Source organism: Alligator mississippiensis, chromosome 5 (genome assembly GCF_030867095.1).
Source record: "Alligator mississippiensis isolate rAllMis1 chromosome 5, rAllMis1, whole genome shotgun sequence".
In the NCBI taxonomy this organism is placed as follows: domain Eukaryota; kingdom Metazoa; phylum Chordata; order Crocodylia; family Alligatoridae; genus Alligator; species Alligator mississippiensis.
The window spans coordinates 56,274,872-56,301,764 of record NC_081828.1 but is presented as its reverse complement, the minus strand read 5'-3'; the positions used below and the strand labels follow the sequence as shown (position 1 = coordinate 56,301,764).

Genomic DNA, 26,893 nt, shown 5'->3' with positions numbered 1-26,893 from the left:
CATTAAATTGGCTTAATGTGCTTCATGTTGCATATTTATGGTGTGATTAACACAATCGTGCCATAAACGTAATATCTGATGGGACCCTTACAGTCCTACTAAAAGCATCTTATTCATGTTCTTGAGTATATACCTCGATGGGACCATTTGTGTGAATAAGAGATGCGCAGTCTGGCCTAGTGGAACTTTAAATTGGGAATGAAGTGAGCCACAGTGATTTCAAGGACAAGAATGCAATTAGATGCACTTAATCCTAGCTGCAGGTAATCTGACCCAGACTTCAGTATAGGCTATGATAAAAAGAAGCACTTCAAAGAGAGAATTGCTACTCATATGTTTGTATCCATATAACATTTTGACATTAGAAGAAAAATCTTTTCATCCAAACCAGATATTAAAATAGAATGACGCATAAAGCATTTTGTCAAGTGAGTAAAAATAATCAAGGGAAAAATAAACATTTTTGCTCATTCTATAAAGCTTTTATTGGTGTTTGAGATGTCATTGTAAATATTGCACCCTTGCAAGTTTGAATACTAAAGGCAAGAACACAGATGTATGTTCAGGACTAATGATGACTTCATATAATAACAGTCTTAGTCATTCTTTGCTATCCCCTTTCTTTTGCACAGACACAAGCAGTCATCAGCCCAAGCCATTCCGGCGTGTCAGGCTTCAGCCACCAACATTGAGAACTGGTGTTCGTGGTCGTCATTTTAACAGACAAAGGGGTAAGTGTCTATCAGCACTAAATTTATGACTTTGTATTCTTTCAAAGGAGCTCTAACAGTTTTCTTCTCTCTGTAGAGCCTGTACATGTCTAGTGCCTTCATAAACGTACATGATGCTTTGTGAGACAAAATAATACAGGGCTCCTGCCCCAATGAGCTTTGTTTGTCATGCTAAGTATTTATTTTCCTGACAGGCAAAAATGACTACAGAAGAACGTCCTGCTTGTATACCACTTGGCTGGTACCTATGGAAAGCCTATGAATCTCAGTAGCTTTAAAACTTACAAAAATAAATCAGTAGTTTAGTACTAAGATATGGATTCTTAACATGATTCGGTTCTAAGATTGTGCATCAATTCCTTTCTCAAACTGAAATGATGCTTTAAATCATTATGTGGATTGAAAGAATGATTAAGTGAAAATAAAACTTACTGAAGCGTATTGTGTTATAGCAATTACCGAGGAGAATATATTGAATTTGGTTCTAACTAACAAGCTCTGCATTAAATATGATCCAAATCATTCATTTTTTATTTATTACCCTTTTAAATGTTCTGCATACAGTTGTTGCCAGCCCTTTTATTTCTGTTAATATTCTAGATGTACAGAGCTAGTCACAAAAAATGTACTTGAAGACCAGGAAAGATTTTCAGCCCATACATTGCCCCTTCATAATTAGCCAGAGGTATCTGAAAAGGGAGGCCATACTGAACATGCCACTTACCTCTAGATAAGAGAATTGGGGGACCAGAAGTAGAATTATACTCTCTCAAATGGCAATATTGTAGTGCTTCCAAGCTATTGGGCCAGAGAGAAGAGACAGATAAACTGTCACCAACATTTTAATTTACTGATGAAAGAAGGGATTTGTATTAACTCTCTCTTCTTTCCCTACCTAGGTGTGACTCATGCAATGGGAGGCCGAGGAGGCCTTAACAGAGGCAATATCAGTTAAACATTCTGTGAAGTAATTGGAGCCATGTATGCAGACTGCCTTAGTGTAATGATGGCAGAGCTTAAAGCTGCATTTTGTATTTAGATTTGTGTGCCCACATTTCAGTGTCTTTTATTAATAAAATTAGACAAACTGTCAAAAATAAGAAAGGCTTCCTTCTTTCAAATCCTGTGTTCCAAATCACTGTTAGGACACTTGTACCAATCCTTAGATACTGTCTGCCCTGTTATAGCAGTAACTGATCTTACTATTCTGCTGCCCACATTCACGTTGTAGTATTGATCTGAAATGAGAGAAATGCACAGATAAGAACTTTAATTCCAGAAACCATAAATATTTAGGAACCAAACAGTTTTAATTCCTTTCCATTTGCAGTGTCATTTTTGGCATGGTTATCATCACACAGCTGTAATGCTATTTTCCAACCAAAACAATTGATTCTAAGGTTTACTTTTTTATTAAACTGGGTTTTGGAGTTCTTACGATTGCCTAGTCATATAATTGAGTGAATCAGAGTTGGGAGTTAAGGAAAGACTCTTTTCTTTCTTCTTTACAGCAATGACTCTATACAGTTTATTCTTTCTAATAAATTATTAAATCTTACAGCAGCTAAGGGTGATTTTAAAAATATCTATCTGTGCTTCTGAAGTATTAAGTCTTCAGTCTGTAAAATCTGTGCCAAGTTGCTTTAGCAACATACCTTTAGAGAAGACATAGTAGTCATAGCCATCTGGCTTCTGGTAATTCTGGATTGATAGGGCTGTGTAAACTGTTTTTGGAAATCCTCTCCAATAAGTAGGAAGTTTGACCTCATCATGTAATATTCCTGCAGACAAAAGAAAATCACTTTAAACTGGAGAGAATGTGTCCACTAAAAAAAAAGTAAAATCTGCTTGTTGAAACAGCAGTAAATTACCAAAAAAATTTAATGCATTAAAGAAGTGGAATGGAAAAGAAAATCTTGCCTTTTGGAAACCACTAGCTGTAAAATAGAGAGGAACAGGACATTAAATAATAATGTATATAATAATAAATAAATAAATAATAAATAACTGGCCTGTTGAATATTTCTGGATTTTGATAGTTTGGTAAACAGTCTGTGTTCTTATTGCACGTTCAAAACGTCTCCTTATCACAAGTCTTGCTGGGTACCTTATAGTAACACGTGCTTTTTTTTTGCACTTCTTGGCTGGTTCTTGTCTGTAGATGTAATGCTGCATGTTGCCACCTAAAGCAGAAGTTTGTTCCATTTGGGGGCAGGAGGAAAATATAGTTGGATAAAATATTAAGGCTGTTATTAATATCCTAGCAGTATATGACTTGGCATAAGAGCAGCTTTTAATCTACCTTTTAAATTAAAATATGTTCCAACTATTCTTGAAACATTCAACTGTGTTCACCCATTCACTGCCTATGTATCTTTTGAAGTATGATACTTGCAAGCATTAGCCTACTTGCGTCAGCACTTCTGGATGCAGCATTGGCTTCTGCCAGTGGTCTCGTTACTGGGACCATCCATGATAGTAAGCATTGTTCCAGGAACAATGAAGGCGTTGGCCCCCCTGCATTATAATTTGAAGGCTTTCTGGGTGCATCATTCCCATCTCTTAACAAAATCACATGAGAAAGGGCTGCAGTAAAGTAACTTATTTGCCTAGCAGTTTTATGTAAGTCCTTCAGTGTTCCTGAGGATAATGAAATGGCTTCAATTTATTGTAAATCCTATACTTCACAAGGTAAGAAACAATGATTCATAAACTAGTGTATATGTAGCTGTGGGTTAACTGGATTCTTTTTTTTAAGCCTTCCCTAGCCCCATTAACACATGACTGAAATTTTCAGCATGTTGCATTTTTAACTTTTTGAAATCTATCGCTTATCTATCCTGAAAAGTATTTAAGCATCCATGAGTACTTAGATGCAAACATTTCTGAAGCCTTAAGTTTCCTTTTGATATCACCTGGTATGTTATATACTGCTGTCATTATTTGTATGTGTATTGAATGGTGAGACAATTTTCCCTTAAAAATCTAACTGTATTTCTTTTCTAAGAGAAATAAACTAAGTACTGCTAAAATTTGAAAGCGCTCTAATCATGAAACTTACCTTTTTTGATAAAATATACAGACTCTGGCCTGTTGTTATACCTTGCTACTGGGAGAGCTGCAATTATTTTTCCATTTAGTCCTGCAAATCCTTTTGCAATTTGCTTGGGATACCCTTTATCCATTACATCATTGGTGAAGCGCCAGTATTGTGAACCCTGAAGATTTAAACCGAAAATGAGCTTTTATTTCACAGAAAAAGAAAGGATGTTTGCAACTAATTGAACTTCAGTGTAGGCTAGACGGATAACAATAAACTATAATTATTATTGTTATAAACAGCCAGAAAGATTACTCCCGTCTCCATCAAAAACGGAAAAAAAAATCATAGCTTATGAAAGAATACTCTGCAGAGTGTAGGCCTAAGTATAATAGTTTTGTTTTGGTAGACAGAATTCATTTTAAGAGCTAGAATTTCTAGACCTCATAAAATGTTACTCTTATCGCTTCTTTTAAAGACTACATACTTTTAGCTTAGTATAACAGATTGAAAATCACTGCTATATTATTCTCTCTAGTAATATTTATATAATGGTCCTTCAGGGTCATTTCATGTTCTATGCTGTGCAAAGACATGGGAAGGAGGGGGAGACAATTGGTATCCTGAGGGGGTATTATTTAAAAGTGGTGGTTAATTGAGCCATGTAAATGACATTTGTGGTGGGGGCAGGGGAGAGAGGCAGACAGGTCATTAATTTTTCTGCTCTTCTGTTCATATCCTTACTACCTGACTGCTTTGATTCAGGAAGTAGGATACTGGGAGATGCAGCAGTGACTACTTCCCTTCAGTTATATCATGATATAGCCTGGCAGAAGTCAAACAATGGTAAACTTTTCAAGTTTACTAAGGGCTTAGACAAATTAATGGAGGATGGGTCCATTTGAAATCTACTGAAACAGGGATGTAGCCTTTAATGTATCTTTAAATCAATGATAGTGAATGTTAAGCAGGGTATGACAGGGGATTGATTACACTAGACATGCCCCGTAAATATACTCAGGCTATAAAGGATCTACTACGTGCACTGTTGACAGGTCTTTTGATGTGCCATTCTAGAACATGGGCTGAAGCCCAACAAGAAGAGCTTATAAGCCCCCACTGATGAGGGGGGCTACTAAGGGCACACCAGTGATGGGTTGGGACAACAGAAAGATAAAATGCACAAGAGTAAAAGTCATTGGTTCAAAGCAAGTGTGGCAAGCGGGGATACCAGACAGTGTCCACTGGCCCTCAAGCCAATGTTGATAGGATATTGGGCTAGATGGACCATTTGCCTGACCCAGTGTGACACTTGAGTTCTTATGATCCTTTGGCTTTTTCTATGGCAAATTTAGAAACAAGTTCATTTCAAATCTACATTTTAAAAGTAATGTTTGTTTTAATTCTGTCATGTACCTTATGCCCTCCTTTTGCTCTGGATATCAGGAGCACAAGAAAGGAAGAAAGGGAAGGAAAGAATAGAGCAAGGAAACTCAAAACCAGGAAGAGAAAAGCATTTGGCAGTTCCCTAAATGTCAGAATAAAACAAAGCTTTTCATGTTGAAATTTTCTGCTGGAATCCATGTGTTTTTTAGAATGTTTCATATGAAGTTTTCCTTTAAAATGCTTGGTTTTCCAATCAACCCATCCTCTGCCTGGCCACGTCCAGATGAGCGCAGCTGTGCAGTATGTGGCACTGCAGACACATCCACTGCACGTTTTTGGGTCTCTGTACTGCAAGGAAGCAGTGTGGGGGTGGGGGTTTTGACCCATGGATACCCAGGTGTCAAACCCCCCTCCCCCCCCCCCCCCCCCAAAAAAAAACCCCACAGAAAAATAAAAAGCAGAGCAGTGCACGTGAAGGCAGTGCACACTGCTCAAAAACGGACCCTAGCTGGCCAGAGCCATATTCTGGCTGCTGGTCAGGCTCTGCGCAACAGGATCTCTGCTGCAGCTCCAGAAAGATCCCAGAAACCCCAGGTAAGGCTGCTGGGCCTAGCCCAGTGCCACCCCTACTTCACCCAAGGTAACTTGCTGCATGCTAGAGGGCTGCAGGTAACAGATAACCAGGAACAGGCTTCCCCTTCCCACTCCCACTATTTGCTCATATGTGACTATAAATGGAAGCCTTACAGCAGCTGTGATTGTTCTGCCTGTTTCACTGAACAACAGTGACTGTTCTGCCTGTTTCAAATTATTTCCCCAAATACACAGTATGGCAGTAAGGAAGGATATCATGTTAAAGTATGGTGGGGGCAGTAGTTTTATAGCCTACACAGTGCTGTATTTTGAATCTATGGTGTTCTCATTCCAATAACTAAATTATAAGTTGTTTTAGTGGACATGAATGGATCCACCTTGTCAGTTCTGAAAACATAAGCACTCTATTCATAAAGCATAAAGAACACAGATTTCACTCTTGCTGCCCATCACGCCATACCAATGTCCTCCTCAATTCTTCTATGAGTTAATTCAGTCTGTACATCCATTCAGTCCTTAGCTTCTCTCCAGAAACTGTTAACAAAAATATTAGTTTGGGCAAACTGGAATTTAAGTATGTTGGCTGCTAACTAGCCTAAAATCCCCAATGCTGCTTTCCTATTCCTGAGCTATTCAATCCTATGTTATTTTCCCATTTTGAGAAAAATTAGATCCCCTACCTTCAAGAAGAAAGTTTTGCCATCGCAGTTGCATCTGGAGAAGACTGTATCAATGGGGGATGGAATGCCCCACACTTCACTGATTTTACGAGGGGAAACTGTTGGCGGGCTATCGGGATTCAGCAGCCAGTAGTAGTGACCTGCAAAAAATAAGAAGCAACAAAGCTCTGGAAAACCTTGCTAACATATACCACTTGCCTCTGTTGACACATTTTATATTAAAAAAGAAAGGCATATTATAGAAAATGTCATAATTAAAAATTCCAAACACGAAGGACTAATGAGCCACCTTGCCTTTGAAATGGCAGCACAACCTCTGCAGCTATTCAGTCCTTCAGTGCCTTAGAGACAAAGGGAATGGAAGATGTTCAGCATTTTGCAGGATCAGGCCTGTCCTGCAACTAGCTCACATGTAGTTCCTGTAGACTAGTGACTAGCAATCTTTTTTAGGTTCTCAATACCCCTACATAACTTCTATGAATTTAGTAGCATCCCAATTTAGTAACTAATTTATTTATTACAGTACTTAACTCTTGAGAGGGCAAGAGGTGTGAGCACTTAGCTCCTTGTGGACCAGGGACATTTATGGTCATGGAGGAGCCTGTACTTACCTCCTGGCACGGAAGGGGAGGAAGGAGGAAGACTGAGCACTTAGTTCCATGAGCTTACCTTCTTGCACTGCAGTCAGGCAGAGATGACCCTGTGCTTACCTCCTTACATAGGGGCTGTGATGGAAAGAGTAAGTGCTTATCTCCTGGCACCCTGTGGCACCCTCAAAGGGAGCATGCAACACCCCAGTTGAGAATTACTACTGTAGATAGCAACAGCTGAGACATTAGCAGTTTGCAAGCAAGGGAGAGAAATGAGCTCCAACAAGTTGCCAAATTACAGGTGCCTAACAGGAGCATTATGTGTACAATGCTGGGCCAGAAAAAACAAAATATGTCATATCTGGGAATTAATTTAAACAAGGCTTTGACCTCAAAAAATGTGCTGTTCAGGGAAAGGGAACAGATTGCATCTACAAGGCTAGTGCAGAAACAAACCCAGTTAGCTTTCAGCAAGAGGAGCTCAGCTAGCCCAAAGCAACCAGTTTCAAGGTGAGGGATTCATCCTGAGCTAGCTGGCCCCAAACACTTCTGTTACAAAAGGTATCAAGTTCAGAAAAGACCCTGGCTCCCTTGCTCCACTCTCCCACACTTACCAAGTCACAGGCTAAAACCAGCTATAAGAGCAGGATACTCTGAGAGCATGGCCTGCCTGACAGCAACATTTGCCAAGCCTTGCAAAGTCAAAGAAAGGTCCAGGTTTGAATAACTCTGGGTACATCTACAAATTAATTAATGTGCTGTAATTATGGTGCATTACGTTTAGTACCTGTAATTACATGTACTACCTTAATGCACCATAATAGGCGCTACCATGCATTAGCATCAGTGCACACTTTTTTGGTGACGATAATGCACAATAAACTAACTCCAGGGTTTGAATTACACTACGACTCTTGGGAGGAGGGGGGGGTCTGCGGCTGTGGCAGCCAAAAAGCAGAAGGAGTAGTTGTCATCACCGCCACTCCCTCCCCCCAATCCTTCGTATTTCGTACCGACTCATTCTACTGCACGGTTTTGCCCACTGCGCTGGGCAGTAGAATTAGGCTACTGGGCTGGAAGCGTCTTGTGTACACGTACTCTCTCTGTCTTAGCTCTGCCTTAAAAGCTAATCTGCCTCCTCACAATTTGATGTCTGCACAGAGGTAAACGGTCAGTATAATGTGCAAACAAACGAGAAAGGGTTCTGGGGTGAGGTAGGCCTAGTCTGGGGAAATTGGGAGCACCCAGGTCAGATCTCCAAAGGTATTTAAGTGTCTATTTCTAGTGATTTTAACAGGAGTGAAGTGTCTGAATACCTTTTCAGGATTTGGACCTAAGTTCCCAGCCAGTGGACAGACCTTTGCCAGCATTGTGAAGCCACTGAATTGCCGTGGCCTGTAAGGGGACTTGGCGGCTGTCAGTAATTACTGTGGTCTGTCTGTGGGCTCCTGGTTGTTTATTAAATGAGACATGATTATTAGGTGAGCCAAAATGCCTGAGTATTTATTCTTGAGGCATTATTCATTTGCATATTTGTTACCTTTCATTTCCCAGCCTTTTTGGAGTATTCTTAGTTCCTACCTATGCCCCTTCTTTTAATTTTACCCTTTTCTTAAAATCAGTAGGGCTTCAATTTTTGTCAAGTTTAATAACTGTAAGTATCCTTAGAGTCATTGAGGCGGCATGCTAGTTTATGCAGCTGCTTGTTGGAGCAGTGTTAACATATTAAAGAAGTGAGCAGTGATGGGAGTAGGCAGATTATTCCTGGAGGCAAAAAAGTTGGGGTTGCTAAGAGTGAGGACATGAATTATGGATCTGGAGAAAGAAAGTTCCATAGTTTCTTTCTAACCTTTACTGTACCTACGAAAACAGACCTTAATAATGTGTCATTGTTCCCAGAGTTATACATCACTATGTCATCCCCGTAATCAGTGCAGGGATACTTAGCTATGTTTGTTTTGATATGCAGTTTTATGTTTTATGTTGAAGGCATTATTGTAGCAGTTACACCTGGATAGTTTATTCTACAGTCATAAGGACTAGAGATTTTTTAAACAAAATCTTAAATTATGAAGCATTAGCAAGCAAGCAGTAATTTAGCAAGAATCTGCAATTATAAAAGCAACTGTTCATTTATTATATATTGGTAGCAGCTACATTAAAATAAACCTTAGGGGCATACATTTCTTGAGGTTCATCCAGTTACTTACTAAGTGAATCATGGAACATTTTACAATACTATTCCTCCTTGTGTTGGGTAGTTGCTGCGAGTGAGGTGCTTCCATAAAGGCAAATACTTTGTCAGATGCTCTGGCAAACTGATCTTGAAGTCACAGCTTCATAGATTCATAGATTTTAGGGTCAGAAGGGACCTATTAGATCATTGAGTCCAACCCCCTGTTCTCCTATGAACCAGGAAAAAGTCCTCAAAATATCACCAAACTTGCAAATTATTGATACTAGGAAGTAATCTTGGATGCACAGTAGGCTAAACATGCAGTATCTGAGCATTTGAAAATGCCAGAAAGTAACATTTCATTAAAAAAGTAAAGTCAAATAGTGAAAATACCCCAAATCTCACCTCGGAATACAGCTAATGTTCCATTTTGTAAAGCAACCATCCCATCTGCTGGCTTTTTGTTACACAAATTCTTCCCATCTGAATCATCTAGTATGAAATAATTTGCATCAAATGTTTATTATATCAAAATGTAAGATTAAAGAATAGAATGTAAAAATAAAGAATCTAATATTTGCCTTATGAATAATTACAACGTATTAATTCAAGGCGTGTTTTTCACAGATTTAACCTTGCATTTATGTACCCAAGAATACGTGTGATATGTTTATAGGAAACTATGTAAGTTTTCTTCTGTTTGTATTAGGAGTACCAGAATCTCAGGGGAAAAGCTACAAAGAATTGTAAATACACAGTAAAAAATAACCAATGATTAACTCGTCCTTAAGACTCATTTCATTCTCCATCCTTTTCCATCTCTAAGTGAAAAGTATTTAAAGGACAAGAAGAATCTTAATCAGCTCAAATAAGAGTTCTCCAGAAACATCTCATCTTTTTTACTCAATTTTTATACTTATCTGAACATCTTCATTTTGGCTGGAATTAGAAGCAGAAAAACTGCAGAAAAAGCTAGTCTGGCATTGTAAACCTGATCTGTCTCCTTGTTCAGTCATACAGATGAACAGATACAGGTTTAAGCACGTTATCTTAGATAACCTGAGAGGCGGACTTTCCTCTGCTTTTAACCATCTCTTTTCATTTACAACAATGAAAGATATAAAAATATATCTGAATTCTCTATTCCCACATATGAACAAAGAGGGTACCACATAGTATTTTTCCTACCTTTTTTCTTTTCCATCATAAGAAGACTTTAGATACCATTCACATTAGCAACTGTTAGGGCTAGTTTAAGACTCTAGTTTTCTTTTTAATTCAGACAGTGCAACTCTGATGATACCTAGTTATTGTGACATATTAGGAAAATCTGGACTTGAAAAACTAAGGAAAATAAAAGGGCTAAAATCTAACTACAGTACAATATGTACCAGAGATGGGTGCCACGTTGCAATATAAGGCTAAAAGAAAAGTAGAACCAAGGGGCTGCTTTGCCTTCTATTACATGTGAGACTATAAAATGTATATCATTTGGTTACATGACTAAGGTTTGAAAGCCGTTCAATGATTGGCTGAAATACTTTCATGTTACTTGGAAAACTCCTGTGATTCTTATTCTTTGAACCTGTTGTGCTTTGCCTGTTTCCTGTTACTTCAAGACTTTAATTCCAGTTATCTCTTCAGAAACATTTGACTCCCAAAATAGGGTCATGTTTTGTCTATTTCAGAAATTTAGACAGTAATGCCCCAGAAAATGTGCAATTATAAAGAAATAAACATACCTTTTTTAACCAGTGGCTTGTTTTTGTCATCCTTTGGGTTGGAGAGATTAAAGTTCGCATGTTTCATAGTACTTCTTTCAGGAGCTTTTGTTGAGTAAGATGTAAATGGTGTTTCAGTGGGGAAATGTTTAACTTCTCTTTCTTCATTCCTTATGAATCTGCTAGGCAATGTAGGGATATGATGTGCAGTCCTATCAGTTGTATAGGTTGAAGTTGTTACAGTATATTTTACTGAAGTGCTTGTGTTATCTGTTGGGCTTTTCTTGGTAGTTTCTCTATCTGAAACAAGATCAGTTTGGGGATTAGCTGTAACGCTGTGTGTTGTTTCTTGCTTTCGAGAGAGAGCAGGATTAGAGTTTGTGGTTGTTGTCATCTCTGATTTGGGGGTACTGCTTTTCAACTGTTTACTTGCATCACTGCCTTTAGGATTAGGTGGAAAAGCAGTTGTGAATAATGTTTCTGGGTTCTCCTTGAAATCATCTTCTTTTGGAGAGTGAGGATTTTGTGTGGGAACCTCAAAAGGATCAGGGGTTTCTTTTGGGCTGCCTGTGTTTCTGTGAGGTAAAGTTCTGTCTGGAACAGGCGTTGGATCAAACGTATTACCTTTAGGTTCCTCCTGTTCAAGAATAATTGGACGTGTTGGTTTCTGCAGATTTTCAGTTGTAGGTGGTGGTGTGTTTTTCTTGGTGGTAGGATGTCTACTGTGCGTATGTGCAGAGTTTTGCGTGGTCTCTGTAGAAACAGGGGTTGCTACCATTCCTTTAGTAAAAGTTTCCTCAGTGGTTTTAGACTGAACTTTTGTATTGGATGGTTCTTTGAGCCGCATCGTAGAAAAGTTTGTAGGCACAGTAACAGTAGCTTCTAGATGTGGCATCACAGAAAGGGGAGATGAGCTGGGTCCTTTCTTAGGGTTTGAGATGTTTCTTTTTTCGGTAACTATATATGGGCTGGATTTTTCAGTAGTTAGGAAAGGTGTTTTGGCCATGGTTCTACCTTCTTGTTCAACCAGTGGAGAAATAGTATTTCTCCTTGGAGAAGTAACTTTGTTTCTATCTTGTTGTGTAGGGAGAGGCCTTGTGTATTCTTCGATCAATGCAACTCCTGTTGTGCTTTCCACTGGAGCATCTGGTACTGTCTTTGCTTTTTCTCTTGAAGGAAAATGACTACCTGGTGTCTCTCCCAGGAAAATACGGGAGTCTGTAATTTGTATCATAGGCTTGTTAGTTCTTTGGTCAATGGTGGTTTTGGCGGTGGCTCTTACCAGTGGGATTTGAGTGACAGTGGGTTCATCTTGTATGGGTGAGGCTGAACTTCCCTGGGAGACTTTATCTGTGGTGGGTGTCTCTTCAGGGGTGGTACTGGTGGTTCTGTCATTATTTTCTGTAATTGCCTCTCTGTTATTAGGTGGTGTTTCTTTTTTATCTATTGGGGTTGTTTCTTTGATAACAGTAGTTGTCTGTCTTTTTTCAGTTGATGAAGACTCTCTTGTGGCAGCTTCTTTTTCTTTTTTTTCCACTGCAATTTTATCTTTGGTAACAGTGGTGAACTCTTTTTTACCATCTGTACTTCTCTCTTTATCAGTAGAAGGTGTTTCTCTTGTACCTGCTGTAGTTGTCTCTCTTGTATCAGCCACACTTGTCTCTCTGGCTGCAGTAGTAGTGTCCTTTTTATCTCCTGTAGTTGTCTCTTTAGAAACTGTGGTAGACTTTTTGCTCTCAGTTGTTGTTTCTTCAGCAATAGTGGTAGTCTCTTTACCTTCAGTAGTTAATTTTATAGCCACAGTTGTTGTTGTTTCTTTAGCAGCACTAGGCATCTGTTTAGTGGTACTTAGAGTATCTTTCACTGTTGTCATTATACTCTTTCTAGCTCCACTAGTTGTGTCTTTTTTATCTGTTGTTGCTGGCATTGTGTCTTTTTCATCTTTAATTGTTACAATCTCTTTGTTTGCAGTTGTTGTTTCTTTTTTAGTTGTTGTTAGAATATCTTTAGCTTTCGTTGTTGTGTCTATCTTAGCAGGTCGTGGTGTTACAGTCTCTCCTGCTGCATGAATTGTGACTGTTGATAACACAACTGCAGGAGGTCTGTCCGGTTTATCTGTTGTTATCATGCTGATCTTTTTGGGCACAACTACTGTAACTTTCTCATCTGCTGTCTTTGGTGCATCTTTAACTACAGTGGTTGTGTCTTTTGTAGCTGATAATGTTGTAGGATCTTTTTCATCTGTTTTTGTTACAGCCCCTTTGTCCATAGTAGTTATGACAGGGTTAGTTGTGGTTCTTACAGTCTCCCTAGCTGCAGGACTTGGGACAGGTTTAGCTGTGATTGTGTCTTTTTCACCTGGGGTTACTACAGTCCCTTTGTCCACAGCAGTTGTGACTGGTTTAACTGAGGTTTTCACAGTCTCTCTGGTTGCAGAAGGTGTGACTGGTGTAGTTGTAGTGATGTCTTTTTCATTTGTTGTCATTATAGTCTCTTTGCCCACTGTAGTTGTGTCTGTCTTAGCTGTTGTTATAGTTTCCTCAGCTGCAGGAGTTGTAACTAATTTAGTTGTGGTTTTTACAGTCTGTCTGGCTGCAGGAGTTGTGACAGGTTTAGCTGCAATCACGTCTCTTTCATCAGGGGACGTTACAGTCTCTTTGCTCACTGTAGTTGTGTCTTTCTTAGTTGTTGTTACTGTTTCCTCAGCTGCAGGAGTTGTGACTAATTTAGTTGTGGTTTTTACAGTCTCTCTGGCTACAGGAGTTGAGACTGGTTTAGCTGTAATCACGTCTCTTTCATCAGGGGACATTACAGTCTCTTTGCCCACAGTAGTTATATCTTTTTTAGCTGTTGTTACAGTTTCTTCAGTTTCAGGGGCTATGTCTGGTTTAACTGTGGTTTTATATTTTTCATTTGTTGTCATAATTTCTTTATCAATCGGAGTTGTTTCTTTTTTAGCGGTTGCTGCTTCTGTTGTGTCTTTTTCATCTGTGGCAGTGACAGTCACTTTACCCATTCTAGTTGCATCAGTTTTAGTGGTTCTTGTTACAGTGTCTCCCTCTGCAGTAGTTGTATCTTTTTTATCTGTTGTAGCTACTGTCGTGCTACTTGTAGGTGGTGTTTGTTTCTTTCCTGTAGTTACATCCCCCTTTCCCACAGTAGGTGTAGCTATTTTAGGTGGTAGTGTTTCAATTTTAATTGTTGACACAGGTTCTCTACCTACAGCTGTTGTATCTTTTTTTGTTGTTGTTGTCTTTACAACTGCTGTAGTTGTATCTTTTATAGCTACAGGAGTCATATCTTTTTTATCTGCTGTGGTCTCTCTTTTAGCCGTTGTTGTTGCCTTTCCACCTGCTGTAGTTGTGTCCTTAGCAGCTACTGTTGCCACTCTAGGAGCAGTAGTTGTGACTCTTATCGCTGTTGTTTCTTCTCTACCTGCTGTTGTGGTAGACTTCTTATCTGTTGCTACTACATCTATAGCAGGAGTTGTTACCTCGTTAACTGTAGCTGTTGTTGCTTTGTTAGCTGCTGTTGTAGTGCTTGTCTTAGCTATTGTTGTTGGTTTTGTATCTGCAGTAGTTGTGTCTTGTTTACCTACAGTTTTTCCTTTATCTGCAGTAGTTGTCACTTTCAAAGCTGTAGTTCTGGTGTCTTTAATTGTAGTGGGTAATGTTGAGACCTTAGCCATACTTGGTGTACTAGGTGGTAGATTCATTTTTGTAGTTAATGGTTTTGTAGTAGCCATTTTGAGGTGTGTGCTAGTTTTATCTGACTGAGAGGTAGGGGTCTGGCTAGTACGATCTTCTGACAAAGTTGCCACTGTTGTACCTTTATTTTCTAGTCTTGAAATATCTTCATCAGGTTCCTTTGTAATGGGAGAAGGCCTGATCTCCACATTGTCCAGTCCACTGCCAACCTCCTCATAAATTTCTCCTGGCCCATCAATTTGACTTTTTTCCAGTTCTTGCTCTAAAGAAGAAGTATAAATTGAGTTTAAACGCTGCTTTTTTTAAAATTTATACAGAAGTCTAATATTTGCTCTTTTTTATCTGACATTCAGTAACCCATAATTTTTTGTAAATATGGTCGAAAATAGTTTCAATTCCCTTTGAATAGAAGCAGTTTCTCTTTCATTCTCCTTTTTTGTAAGACCAGTCTATATTTAAAGTTGCATTACATTGGTTAAAACAATATTTAGTTAAATTGTCTGTGTGGACACTTACTTCAATTTACACCTTTTGTAAATTGAAGTAAGTGTCCACACAGACAATTTAACTAAATATATTGTTTTAATATACTTTATATCATATCAAATATATATTATATCAAATATGTAGTTTATATCAAATTCAATTTAGTTTGTCAAGAGAAAAAACCGTTTAAACTAAATACAAACTAGATTTAAGTTAAATTACAAGCATCCGTGGAAGGCTTTACTGTGGTTTGATTAAATCAGTTTAAAGTAACACTTTTGGGTAAATCATTGCAACTTTAACTATAGACAGGCATAGATGATTTTACTATGTGTATGGAGTAATGGGGAGTACTGTGAGAATCCAACCACAGGCCCCTTCAATTTTTGCCTATCCATTCATTGTACTAATAACCTGGAGTACTAATAAATAGCAAGTCTCTAAGACAGTTAAAGGTTAGATGCTATTACCTCATCTAGCTGCTAACACAAACACAGATCACAATAGATACTGCTAGGTTGGAAAAGATGCCTACTAAGAAATCTCAGCTTTGACCTTACGAAGCTAATGATATATTTTCCTTGTAATAAAAATATTCAAAGATTCAAAAAGAATTTTGCCATTTCCCAGGACCTGGCAATTTTGAGAGTATTGCTGCATCAGCAGCTCTATTCTGAATATACTTGTAAGAATAGCTCCATAATAATGTCTGTTGTGATGCTCTCAGGGGCATGACTCTGCTCAGTCAGTAAATGCTCCAAAGCCACTCCGAAGTGGCAAAGCCTCTTTCTCATTCTTCTTAAGAAGCTGGGTTCCAGTGTGTTGAGTTGTCCAGCTTTCCTCCCACAGTTAGAAAGTTATCTAAGTGCTCCTAATATTTTTCAAATCTTAATATGCACAGGGCTGTGCAGAACAAAGGTGTAGCTCAGCTAGCTACAGTTCTGCTAGTCAAAGTTGCCATATTAGTTGCTTAAGTTGCCACATTAAATGGGAAAGACAATGTTTTTCTTCTTAATATAAAAGGAGATGATATTTCTGGTGGATACTAAGAACTAGAAAAGAAAAAACTATGATATTGGCAAAATGGGGACTTTTACTCTTTAGTAACTTTAGGATGGGATTATATTAATTGTGGTCCTCTTTCTGTGCAAACCTTTAAGAAATGGTTCTGCTCTGAAAACAACTCTGGAGGTGGTAATATGAAATTCTGTATCCCATGTCCCTTCATGAGTTCTATATCAAATGCTCCCAGTTTACCAGTAAAAATACATTTTTTAGCTGACTGACAGCTCTGAAAACTCAGCCTGGCTCTGACATTGAAACTGGATTCTTACCATCTTGTGTACCACTGATAATAGGTTCTGCAAGTGTTTGATAGAGACTTGCACTGTGTTGTACTGTAATTAATTCTACAAGTCATTCCCATCACTGGCCTGCCATGTCATGCCATTCCAACATGAATTGCCAACAGCAACTCTCTCACCACATACTACTGTTCATGTGTAATAGGTCAGCGTTTCAGAACTTGTTAATCAAAACTGTATATATGACAGTTTAATCCAAATAGGTAACTATACATGCAGCTATAGAATGCATGCTTAAACATAGGACTTTTAGGTGTGATGGTACTATGTGTTCATGGGGTGCACCTGATGCCATCAGTGCTGAAAATCTCTACCTCACTAAGATCCTGGAAGTTCAGGATCTGTGCGCTCGGAAGAATGTCTTGCATGTTCCTCAAAGTGCACAGACCCTGGACCTGTACAGACTGTACTGACCTTAGTGGACCATCCCATGAAGTACAAGCATATTTACCTTAAGATCACCTACTATTTAGTATGTTATGACATAAAATGGTAGACTATCATATAAAAGAACACAAGGGGGGGAAAAGATGCTTTGTGTTTTCCATTGAGAAAGAAGGGATTAGGGGTATTTTCTGAAATTGTATGCATGTGGCTTGAAAGGATCTACAGACACTTCCCCTTTAGGTTTCCTTTCCTGGATTTGCCAATTCATTGCTGTTCTAACCTGGAACACCCAAATCATTACAGCCTTCGCCTTTTTCTGAAACTGCCACTGGTGTGTGTAGAATGCTTTTGAGATGTGGATGAAAATCTACTAGGGAACAAGAAGAGATCATCACATCTTTTTACCATTTATATTAACTGGAATACATCTTAAAAAGTCATTCAGGTTTTCCCTGAAAACTAGATGATGTAATGAGTTATCTGAATGTTCCCAAATTTGGTAACTGTCTGGTAATGTTTCATATTAGCTTTCTACTTCCAGTACAGGGAAATGACTGTTAATATTAATTCAGGTAACACCCAGTCTTCTTGCATTCATGTTCTTTCCTACCTTCCATGACTTCATGGGATTCTACTACTTTCTTTGGCGTCCTCTTCTTTCCATTTTTAGGAGAACGCTTTGTTGTTGACTTGTTGACCAAAGGAGTGGTTGCGGAAGAGTGCGATGATTTCACAGTATGGACTGAAGTAAAATTGGAATTTGGGGTTAATAGAAGTTTCACGCTAGTCATTCAACATCAAGCTTATGGTCATCATCTAGTGATATGGTACTGTAGTGACACATTTCTATTACAAGCAGAGTGTTATTCCTCTCTGTGTAGATCCCCAGATTTTGGGGGGAAAACTAAAACCACGCACAAAAATCGTTTCAGTCTGAAGCTTCATATGCTTAATCCAAGACAAAAAAAATTCCCTGAAAGTTTGAAATGAGTCACACATTTTTCTGTAGTGAACATTAGAAGATAAAAAGATTTTCTTTCTAAACTTTGAAAATTATTTTCATATTTTATAAACTCATCATTTAAGATATCATGAGCCTAAAAATCATGCTTTTGTAATTATCTGTCCTTAGAACTATCCCAGTGCCTGAGTGTTGCCTTTTGATAGTCAAGGTTTTAGTTTTTTATTCAATTCTGCACATAAATAATGATTTCCAAAAGGAGGCTTCTGGAAATAATACTTGTGAAATATTAGAGAGCTTAAGTAGACTTGCACGAACAATGCAATGTGAGAGCCTGTTACAAAACTAGCCCACTAAGAGGTTCAGTTTTAAGGCTGAATCAGGGCTTGGGTTCAGATATACTTGGTCGCATCCACATGAGATGCTTCAAACACAGTAGACTAATTCTACTGCACTTCAGCATGGCAGGCAAACCCATACCAATGCACTAATATGCAGAAGAATTAGTCTACTGGGTATTAGTGGCACCAAAAAAACATGCACTGGCGCTAATGAGCAGTAACACCGATTATGGTGCATTAAGGCAGCACCTGTAATTACTTGTACTAAACTTAATGCACCATAATTACAGTGCATTAATGTATGTATAGACTTACACACTGGCACTCAGATCTCAGTGAGTTGGCAGCTGCATTCTAACAAGAAACATAAAAAGTTGGGGACCCAAACCGGGATCTAAATTGAAAGTGTGAGTTTAGATCTGAGAATGAGACATATAGCAAAAGGTCTGATAACAGCTAGTTTCCATTTGTGCAACCGTTCTGTAGTGTTTATAAAAGCTTTTATTAGTACAAAGAACTATTTATACACTGCTTTGGCAGCATAAAGGGACCTTAAAATTGCTCTAAATAGGTAATGATCTTGCTCACTTGCAAGTAACCATAGCCTTTTGCAAAACTCTTAGAAATCATCCTGGCCAAAATATAATTGACTGAATTAATCTTATATTAGGTAATCCTCTATACCATCATTTTCTACTTCCCCTCTGCAAAATGAGATATGACAAAAATCTATTGCAATGTATTTAACGTGAATCAGTACAGAATTCATAAGAAACTTTGCAGTTCATTCAAAATCTAACATTGTTAGGTAGAATAGTCTTAATTCTTAACTTATATATTGACTCTACAGGCTGAGCACTGAGTGAAAAACTTCATCCAATTTAAATTTTGAATATCTGAGATATACACTTAAGCTGTGCACCAGAATATTGTTTCCTTTCTAATTTTGCCTTTGCTTTGCACCACCAATAGGAACACAGATTCATATATGCAATTGATTTAAAAGACAATAGAACAGAAGGAATGAAAATATTAATTTCAAAAATAGCTCAGGGGATTTTAAAATTAGATGAAAAGTGTTCGTAGCCAATAATTATGCAGTATAGCACCATTCTGTTAATCTAATCCCCTCCGCATCTGTATCAGTAAGATGTTGTTTTAAACAATAACTGAAAATAAGACTAAGAAAACAGGAAGCAGAATTGGAATAAGAATTCTTATTCTCGGGAATGTCATTAGGTATAGAAAATTAGCAGTTGCAATGCATGAAAGATTCAAAGGCAGCAGGACAGAAATTCATTTCTTGTAAATAAGTTGGTGCAATGTTTCAGAGACTTTAGTGGAATGTCTTCAGTTCCACCCACACAGACAGAAAAATTGGAACCAAAAATGTGGCAATATAATTTACTGTACAAGTGAGCAACAGAACTGCAATACTAGAAAAAATTCTTGAGGATTGGGAGAGACTGGTTAAAATACCAATCAATTGAATTATTATTGGAGTCCAATAATATATATTTTTGCATAATGTTCATGTTTTTTGTTTTACTGTTCAGTCACAAAATTGGCTGCAATAATGCTATAAAATTCTGTGATCTCAGAATGTAACATACCAGTGCTATCATTGGTACGCACTTAATCTAAACAGGGAATAGCTGAGCTATGTGTCAAAGCTATTCAGCAGAATACTTTTTTCCTTTCAATTTTTCTCATTTGCAGCGTAACACTAATGGAAATCACAGATCAATGACACAATTGGTTTTTTTTAGGAAATTAGGAAAGGTGGAATGAAAGTATTCACCATAAACAAAACGTAGCATAGCTGATCTTGAAATGAGCATGTAATTAGGGACCTATCTAAATTGTGGTGGAAGTCCAGCTCCTTTAATCTTGCTGTTTTCACCATGTGCCTCCCCACCACACCTTGCTGCTGATTGGTGGAGGGGCCCTTGTTGGCCCTGTTGCTTGCTGCTTGTTGTTGATCAGCTGGGAGGCAAAGATCATGGTTTTAACTATGCCTCTGTTTTTGCCTTCCATTGCTGATTGGCCAAGGGGCCCTGGTGGCCCTACCACTTACTGCTGATCAACTGAGAGGAACATTTTTAAACCGCAGCATATTTTAAATCACAATTTTTGCCTCCTGCCTGATGAGCAGTGAGTGTCAAGCAGCAGGGCCAATAGGGCCCCTCCACCAATCAGCAGTAGGGTGGGGGGAGGGGGGCTAGACATGTGGCTAAAATAGCAAAATTAAAAGAGCCACTATACAGTGCATTTCCACCACATTTTAGGTAGGTCCTTAAATATAACAAAATACTTTTGTAAGCAATAATTCTGCAGAAAAAATTTTCCTTTGTTTTAACCTGATTCTTTCTGCAGTTGCATCAGTAATATTTGTTGTTTGGGCACTAACTAAAATAGTATCATACTAGAAGTCTGAGGAAGCAGAAAGCAAAAGACAAGGGAATCCTAATCTTTGATTAGGGTACTTAAAAGGGTTGTAATGTCTAAATTTTAGGTGCCTGAACCCCAGAGTCTACTTGAAACCCTGGAATTCAGTGCCTAGGCCATGGATACTCAACCCCTAGCCTACAGGCCAAATCTGGCCCCCAGCACCATATCATTTGGCTATGGGTTTCTGGGGAGCTCTGCAGGTCGTAGCCTTGCACATTACATTGGGTGCACTGGGCAGCACAGGACCCAATCCAAGCACACAGGAATAAATGGAGGTAGCACAGGGCCTAATTAGGCCATGTGGACCTGATCCCGATCCCAGTGCAATCCAGTCTATGGACCAATCCAACTCATCTGGCCCATGGGGCCAAAAGATTGAGCACCACTGGCCTAAGATCACCACTAGGTACTGAACTAGTGGATAAATAAGTGTCTCAGAGTAGGGAATCGCCAGACAGTAGCCAAGAATAGGTAGCTGTAAGTAAAAGAACTATTATATAAGAACAAAGGACTGGACAGGGCCTTCTGGCCCTTCAGAAGAATAAAATTTTAGGATGGCCTTCCAAAAAGAGAGAAGGAAATACTTTGAATCACTTCAAGACGAAACGTCCCCAGCCTACAGAAGAGATTTTATGACAAGAGAAGGTATGTTTGGAGCATGTGGTAAGCAGATTCATGCATTTGGTACTCCCACGATGGCGTTGAAAGGAAGTCTGATCTCCTTGTGGGAGGTATCCAGGAATCCCATGCTTCAGGGTTTCTGTTTTTCTATATAAGGGCCAAGAAGGAATGTGTCCCTTGTTTGATTGCTCTGTTGGCTTCTAGGTTATTTTTGGGAGGTGCAGTTTGAGGGTGTTGGCTTCCTCTAAAGATAACAGCTCTAGGATAGAGTTTGAATTACTGTTGCACTGGTGTTCCTGGTGGTACTTAGAAACTTTTTGGGTAACCTGGCTAGAATTTTTGCTCTTCCACTCAAGGTCAAATTCATTACCAGTTCTGGATCAGGAAGGAAATCCTAGAGAAGTAGGGCTGGAAGGGACCTCAAGAAGTCATCTAGTGCGAACCCCTGACTAAGACAGGACAGGTCTTGTATCCCATAAGGACATCAAACCAATGACCTTGGCATTATTAACACCATGCTCTGAATAACTGAACTAATCAGGTCATATTTCAAACACTGTGGAGATTTTTGCCTTTTTCTATATCATGCAAAATGGTCCTCTCCTGAGGGTCATTTGAACATGTTTTGGCCTAATGACTTCTTTACCATTGCAGAGGCAGGACAGCTGAAGTAGCCTTGTTGTCTCTGCTTCTTACCTGTGCCATGTTGTAGGGTTGTTTTGTTTTGTTTCAATAAGATGTTCTATAGCTATGATAGATGTGAGGGACTGGAGTGGAAAATTTAAACAAATGGTTGCCTATGAGGCCCTTGCCAGTCCCATGCTCCTGAGCATCCCACTGTTTAACTTTTATTTTTCCTTTTTATGATAGTCATGTACAGCACATGTGCCACAAGTGGCATGGGCAACTGCTGCATGTGGCGTGCACGCCCTGGGCAGCCTACAGGAATGCAGGCAGCAGGGCTTTGTGGAAAGGAGCAGCGGCAGGAGACTGCTATTAGAGGAGGTGTTATGTGTCACAACCAAGAGCCAAGTTAACCCCTCCCTGGCCCTGCATCCAATGTTCCCTCTAAGGTGTAGCAATCCGTGCGTGCACCTCTTTGGTCCAGGAGTGCGCCACTTCGGTCCGTGAGCACGCCACTTCGGTCCCGCCTCCCCCTTTCGCTAAGCCTGGATCTGGACTATGCTAAGCCTAATAGACTAGAATCCTCCTGTAATGGATCCTCATGCAATGGATTTTGCAATAATCCTCCTAGCATAAGACTGGGGGCTGGGGAGCAGAGCAGTTCCCCGGAGCCAGTAACGGGGACTTCCCATTCATGATGCAGAAATCTTATGTCATTGTTAGACAAAGTGCTTTGGGTAAATGTGATATAATTTACCCAAAGCACCTTGTCTGCCTATGTACTTAGACTAACACAGCTGTAGTGTGTTAAAAATAACCTAGAAGCCAGCACCCCCAAACTACATCATAGTTAGGAATGATTCCTTGCATGGGCTCCTTTTCCTCTGATGCAGACCACAAAAAGGCCACCTCTCTCTCTCCCTGGCTAGCTCAGAATCCTGCTGCTTCTGGCTATGCACCTCCCTACCTCTATGCACAGCTAATAGAATCGCGAGGAAAAATGATTGACATGTATTTCCACCAATGAACTGTAAAACAGGACTTTTTGCAGTCTGTTCCTCATTTAGAAGTGGACAGGGGACAAAAGGTTGAAAAACAAGATGGTCTGGTATAAAACAGGACCAATGGTTACCCTAATACACACTGCCCATCCCTCCTCTTGAACCTAGACTATTGTGAAATAAGAAATTCAAGATTAATTGGCAAAGAGAACAAGAGCAGAGAACATGGATAGTGATTAAAGTATTCATCCAAGAGAAAGGAATCCTAGGTTCTGGTCCCTTCGGGTTCTTTCTGCATTTTTACATTACGTAGGCACTGGATAAAACTAGAAATAATTCTGTCAGCAGAAATAGGAGCCCAAGGAATTCTGATGACTTTCCTTATTGCTGACTATAGAGTCATGTTCCTCTCCCTTGCTCTGCTTCTAGTCTCATAATTCTTGCATTCCTTGCTGCACAGTGATCCATCTTCAACAAGAGGCCCAGGAGATTAGAGTAGAATTCCTGTGTGAATGAGCAGCAAAGCTAAGTAGTTACAACACTAGAACAAGTCCTTAAGGATTAGGGGTGCTTGGCTAAAAATGTCTTTGAGCTGAGATATTGGAAGCATATTTTTAAAAAGATATTGGCACGATGTTCGTGCTGTTTATTAATCTGACATTTTAGAATTGCTGCAGTAATGCCAGGGTGATTCTGTCTTCTTGGAATACAGCATCCCCATACCTGCTGCTTATCTCAAGGTTTAGGTGGGATGCCAATATTTTGTTCACTTTCAACAAAAAAAATTAAGTAAGCAAGAAGCATACACTGAAGGATGTTGGAAAATGGGATGGCATTGCTCATGGGGCTGACATTAATCATATACTTAACTAAACCTGTGCCTTAGTACTCCTGAAAGTGGATATCCCTGAAAAATTAAGTTCTTTTTTTTACACACAGCACAGTTGCAACTTGGGAAGGAGCAACATGCACTTTCCACATAACCCGGATATTGTAGCAGAACCCTAATCTGAAGGAACCACCTCAAAGGTTAGGGAAGAAATTCAGCCTCCATATTTGTTTAATTCTTAATATTCAAGTCTTGACAATTATGGTGCTTTTTTGTGATGTAACCTTGTTTGTATGGAACTAATGGATTCAAATCAGGTCTTCATTTCATTTAAGTTGGCAAGCCACCATCAGAATCCACAGTATTGGGTACAGAACACCATATTTTGTCACATACAAGACATACCTTTTTCCCCCCAAACCAGCACCTTAAATTGGGGTGCCTGTTTTAAGCAGGGAAGCTGTTTTCTTTACTGGAAAAACCTGAAGGCACTGCACATGCCATGCAGCTGCCAAGATAGCAGAGTCCTGTGTTAAACCTCTCTCAGCCATATCCCGTGACTGAGCACTGTGGCTTTTGCTGCCAGCAAGCAAGCTGCAGCTGGTAGTATCTTGGTGAGACTTGTGGCATGGAAACAACACTATGTACAGGAATGGAGACAAAGAACTACTTGTACTAAAGAACTAGGTCTTGCTACTGCCTTTGCAAGGGTCTGGGGCCAACAATTTTCTTGTGGTTTTTAAATCAATAGGTGTGGATTGTCTGGGAACATGAACATTTAGAGTTAGTAAGTAGCTGAAAGCAGTTACTTTAGAAGAGGTTAGTAATTAGGTAATAAGAAATAGGTAGTACAGAAAAGTTATGTTCAGGTAGAAGAACGTTGCTAGGTTCTCTGCCTGTGAGGACATGTGTACTGGAAGATGTCTGAGCGAAGCATGGTGTGGCCACTCCACACGCATTATACCCCAAAATGTACCCATTTTGGAGTGACACAGCATATCAGTAAATTCATTGTCTCAGGCAAGGTTATTGTTGTCCCCCAGGTGCTTCACTAATGAAGCTACTGTAAGCCATAGCTCTGTGCCTAAGCTTGATCTATGTAGCAGTGACAAGCTGCTAAGTTTGGCTAAGCAGCAGAAGGCCTCATAGCCTGTGCCTGAGTTACTGTAGTGTGAATCTTTGCAGATGTAACAACCAGCTTGAACAGCAAGTGCCATCAACATGTCTAACAAAGCATAATTAAACAATGCACTATATTATGGCTTTATCTTAAAATATTAGAAGTAGTGAATGACCAAACATATTATATATTCATTTGCTATAATAGATGCATTTTTGCCTAGATGATTTGTAGAAACAAAGCAGCCTTGTCAAAGATCATCTAGAACAGGGTTTGGCAATGTTTTTGAGCAGAATGCCAAAGCCACCCACAACCTCAACTTGTAGGATGGATGGTGGAGGACCTGATCCTTTTTGTGGTGGCACAGCCCTGCCCCCCTCCCCACTATTCACCCTAAGGCCTGCATACCAAGCAAAATGCCTTCATGTGCCATGCTTTGGTACCCATGCCAAGGGTTGCCTATCCCAAACTAAAACAAAAAAGTAACAAGAAAAGGAGATAAGAAGCCCTCCTTCTTTACTTTCCCAAGTCTTCCAAGCTGACAAGAGATCTAGTTTCATCTAGTTCTAAAAGTTTCAGTGAAACAAAGAAATTCAAACAAAACCAATCAATGGCCATTTATTAGAATATGATAACCAACCAATTATAACTATTGGGCATAGGCTAAAAAAAACCAAGTTAAGTCCCCAGGAGAACAGAGAAGCCTGGCCAGTGGACATCTTTTTTCCCTGAATCCAAGACAACATAAGCATTGTCTTTATTGATACAAATCAGTATTTGCTATTGCATATCTTAATAAAGCTTTTGAGTTGTAACTGGAATGGTCTCACTAGTTAATCAACCTCCTCTCACCCACCATTAAAGTCGAGTGTAACAATTAGTGTAACACTACACAAGTGAATCTACATTACACCTGTTTTAGGGTGTAGCACACAAAGAATGTGTAGGCCATGTTTAATTGCCACATGCCCTATCACGGTCCAGAGGCACTGATGACATACCCATAATTCCCATTTGTTAGGAACTATCTATTAGAGTTCTGTTAATGAAAAACTGACCTGTCTTTCCCCATTAAATTTAATGGCAGTATTTCTTTCAAATATAATGTGCGTAGTATCAAATAAAAATTTTGAGAGGTTAATATTCCATTACAAAAATAAGGTAGCTGTTTCTAATATATATATTGATAAAATACAAAAATGGAGGAAATTTATGCTTACCTTCTTTGCAATGCTTATTATAGTCTGAGCAGCACTTGCCATATTTTTCACAGTCTGCATCACAGTCGCACTCTCTTCCTCTTACAAAAGCTTCAAAGCAACGTCCTCTACAGGAGAGTTCTACGCAGGACAAAGCAAAGAACTCAGCATTATGACCTAGCCTTTTTTTTCATTCAAAAGTGAACACATCTACGTGAGATGTCTACTGTAAATGAGCATGTCTACATGAGACGTTTACATCTCAGCACCTGCATGTGTGGTCTTGTTAGGCCACAGAAAACTAATATACTCTGCAGCAAGTTGTACTTGTACTATCCTGCTGCATAGGGTTTTTGTGCACAGCAGTACATGTGTAGATGCTGATCCAGCTGGCTGGGGTATGAGGGTGCTTCAGTGCAAGGGCTACCTGCTAGCTAGCCTCACACTGGAGCACAATCGTGCCCCAGCCAGCCCCTCCACAGCATGTTAAGCCAGGTTGGAGCAGCCCTAGTTGGCAGACTGACCCCCCAGGGCCACCTATTATCTGGGACTGCTCCAACCCAGCTCAATGTGTTGTGGTCCTGGCACACATGTAAACGCAGAACCCAGAAGCAATAAACTCTAACACTTTATGTGCTAGAGTTTATTGCTTTGCCTTACTATGCACATGTAGATGTGCCCAGTGTAACTCTTTTATAGTAAAGTCATACAAGCAAATGGTTTCTGTCAGTCTGATCTCAAAGCCCATTTTGGTCATTGTAAAGAATTCCATCAACTTTAGCAATATGTGGATTGTGCTGCAATTTATGCATTGTAGTGTACTGAAACAACGGAGAATTTATACTCTCCTTCATTATAGTCCATTCCATTATCTCAGAGTTCAT

General features: G+C 39.3%; 2 protein-coding genes across 4 annotated transcripts in view; one reads left to right on the top strand and one right to left on the bottom strand.

Moving 5' to 3' along the window:
- The window catches only part of TPR (translocated promoter region, nuclear basket protein), a 59,509-nt gene extending 57,674 nt beyond the window's left edge, over positions 1–1,835 (top strand). For all 3 annotated transcript variants that reach the window (XM_014596028.3, XM_014596027.3, XM_014596026.3), the window contains exons 50-51: positions 633–731; positions 1,631–1,835. In XM_014596028.3, coding sequence (XP_014451514.1) covers positions 633–731; positions 1,631–1,686 — 155 coding nt within the window. In that variant the 3' untranslated portion in view covers positions 1,687–1,835. The remainder of the gene's footprint in view (positions 1–632; positions 732–1,630) is intronic.
- A 7-nt stretch (positions 1,836–1,842) lies between these two features.
- PRG4 (proteoglycan 4) lies at positions 1,843–26,893 on the bottom strand. Its single transcript, XM_059727665.1, has 10 exons — positions 26,854–26,893; positions 26,031–26,150; positions 17,473–17,604; positions 10,940–14,887; positions 9,603–9,689; positions 6,432–6,571; positions 3,793–3,949; positions 2,744–2,914; positions 2,387–2,512; positions 1,843–1,969 (listed from the first exon to the last, which is right to left on the bottom strand). The coding sequence occupies exons 1-10, from the start codon at positions 26,891–26,893 to the stop codon at positions 1,848–1,850; spliced, it is 5,043 nt and encodes a 1,680-aa protein (XP_059583648.1). The 3' UTR covers positions 1,843–1,847.

What these genes read in the sequence shown, in the direction of transcription:
- PRG4 (XM_059727665.1), bottom strand. Translation starts at nt 26,893, where the DNA reads ATGAACTCTGAGATAATGGAATGGACTATAATGAAGGAGA. An exon ending in AACATTAGCTGTATTCCGAG is followed by an intron (nt 6,572 to 9,602) that starts GTGAGATTTGGG and finishes TATTTTTTGCAG; the next exon opens with GTCACTACTACTGGCTGCTG. An exon ending in AATCCAGAAATATTCAACAG is followed by an intron (nt 2,513 to 2,743) that starts GCCAGTTATTTA and finishes TTTTGTCTGCAG; the next exon opens with GAATATTACATGATGAGGTC.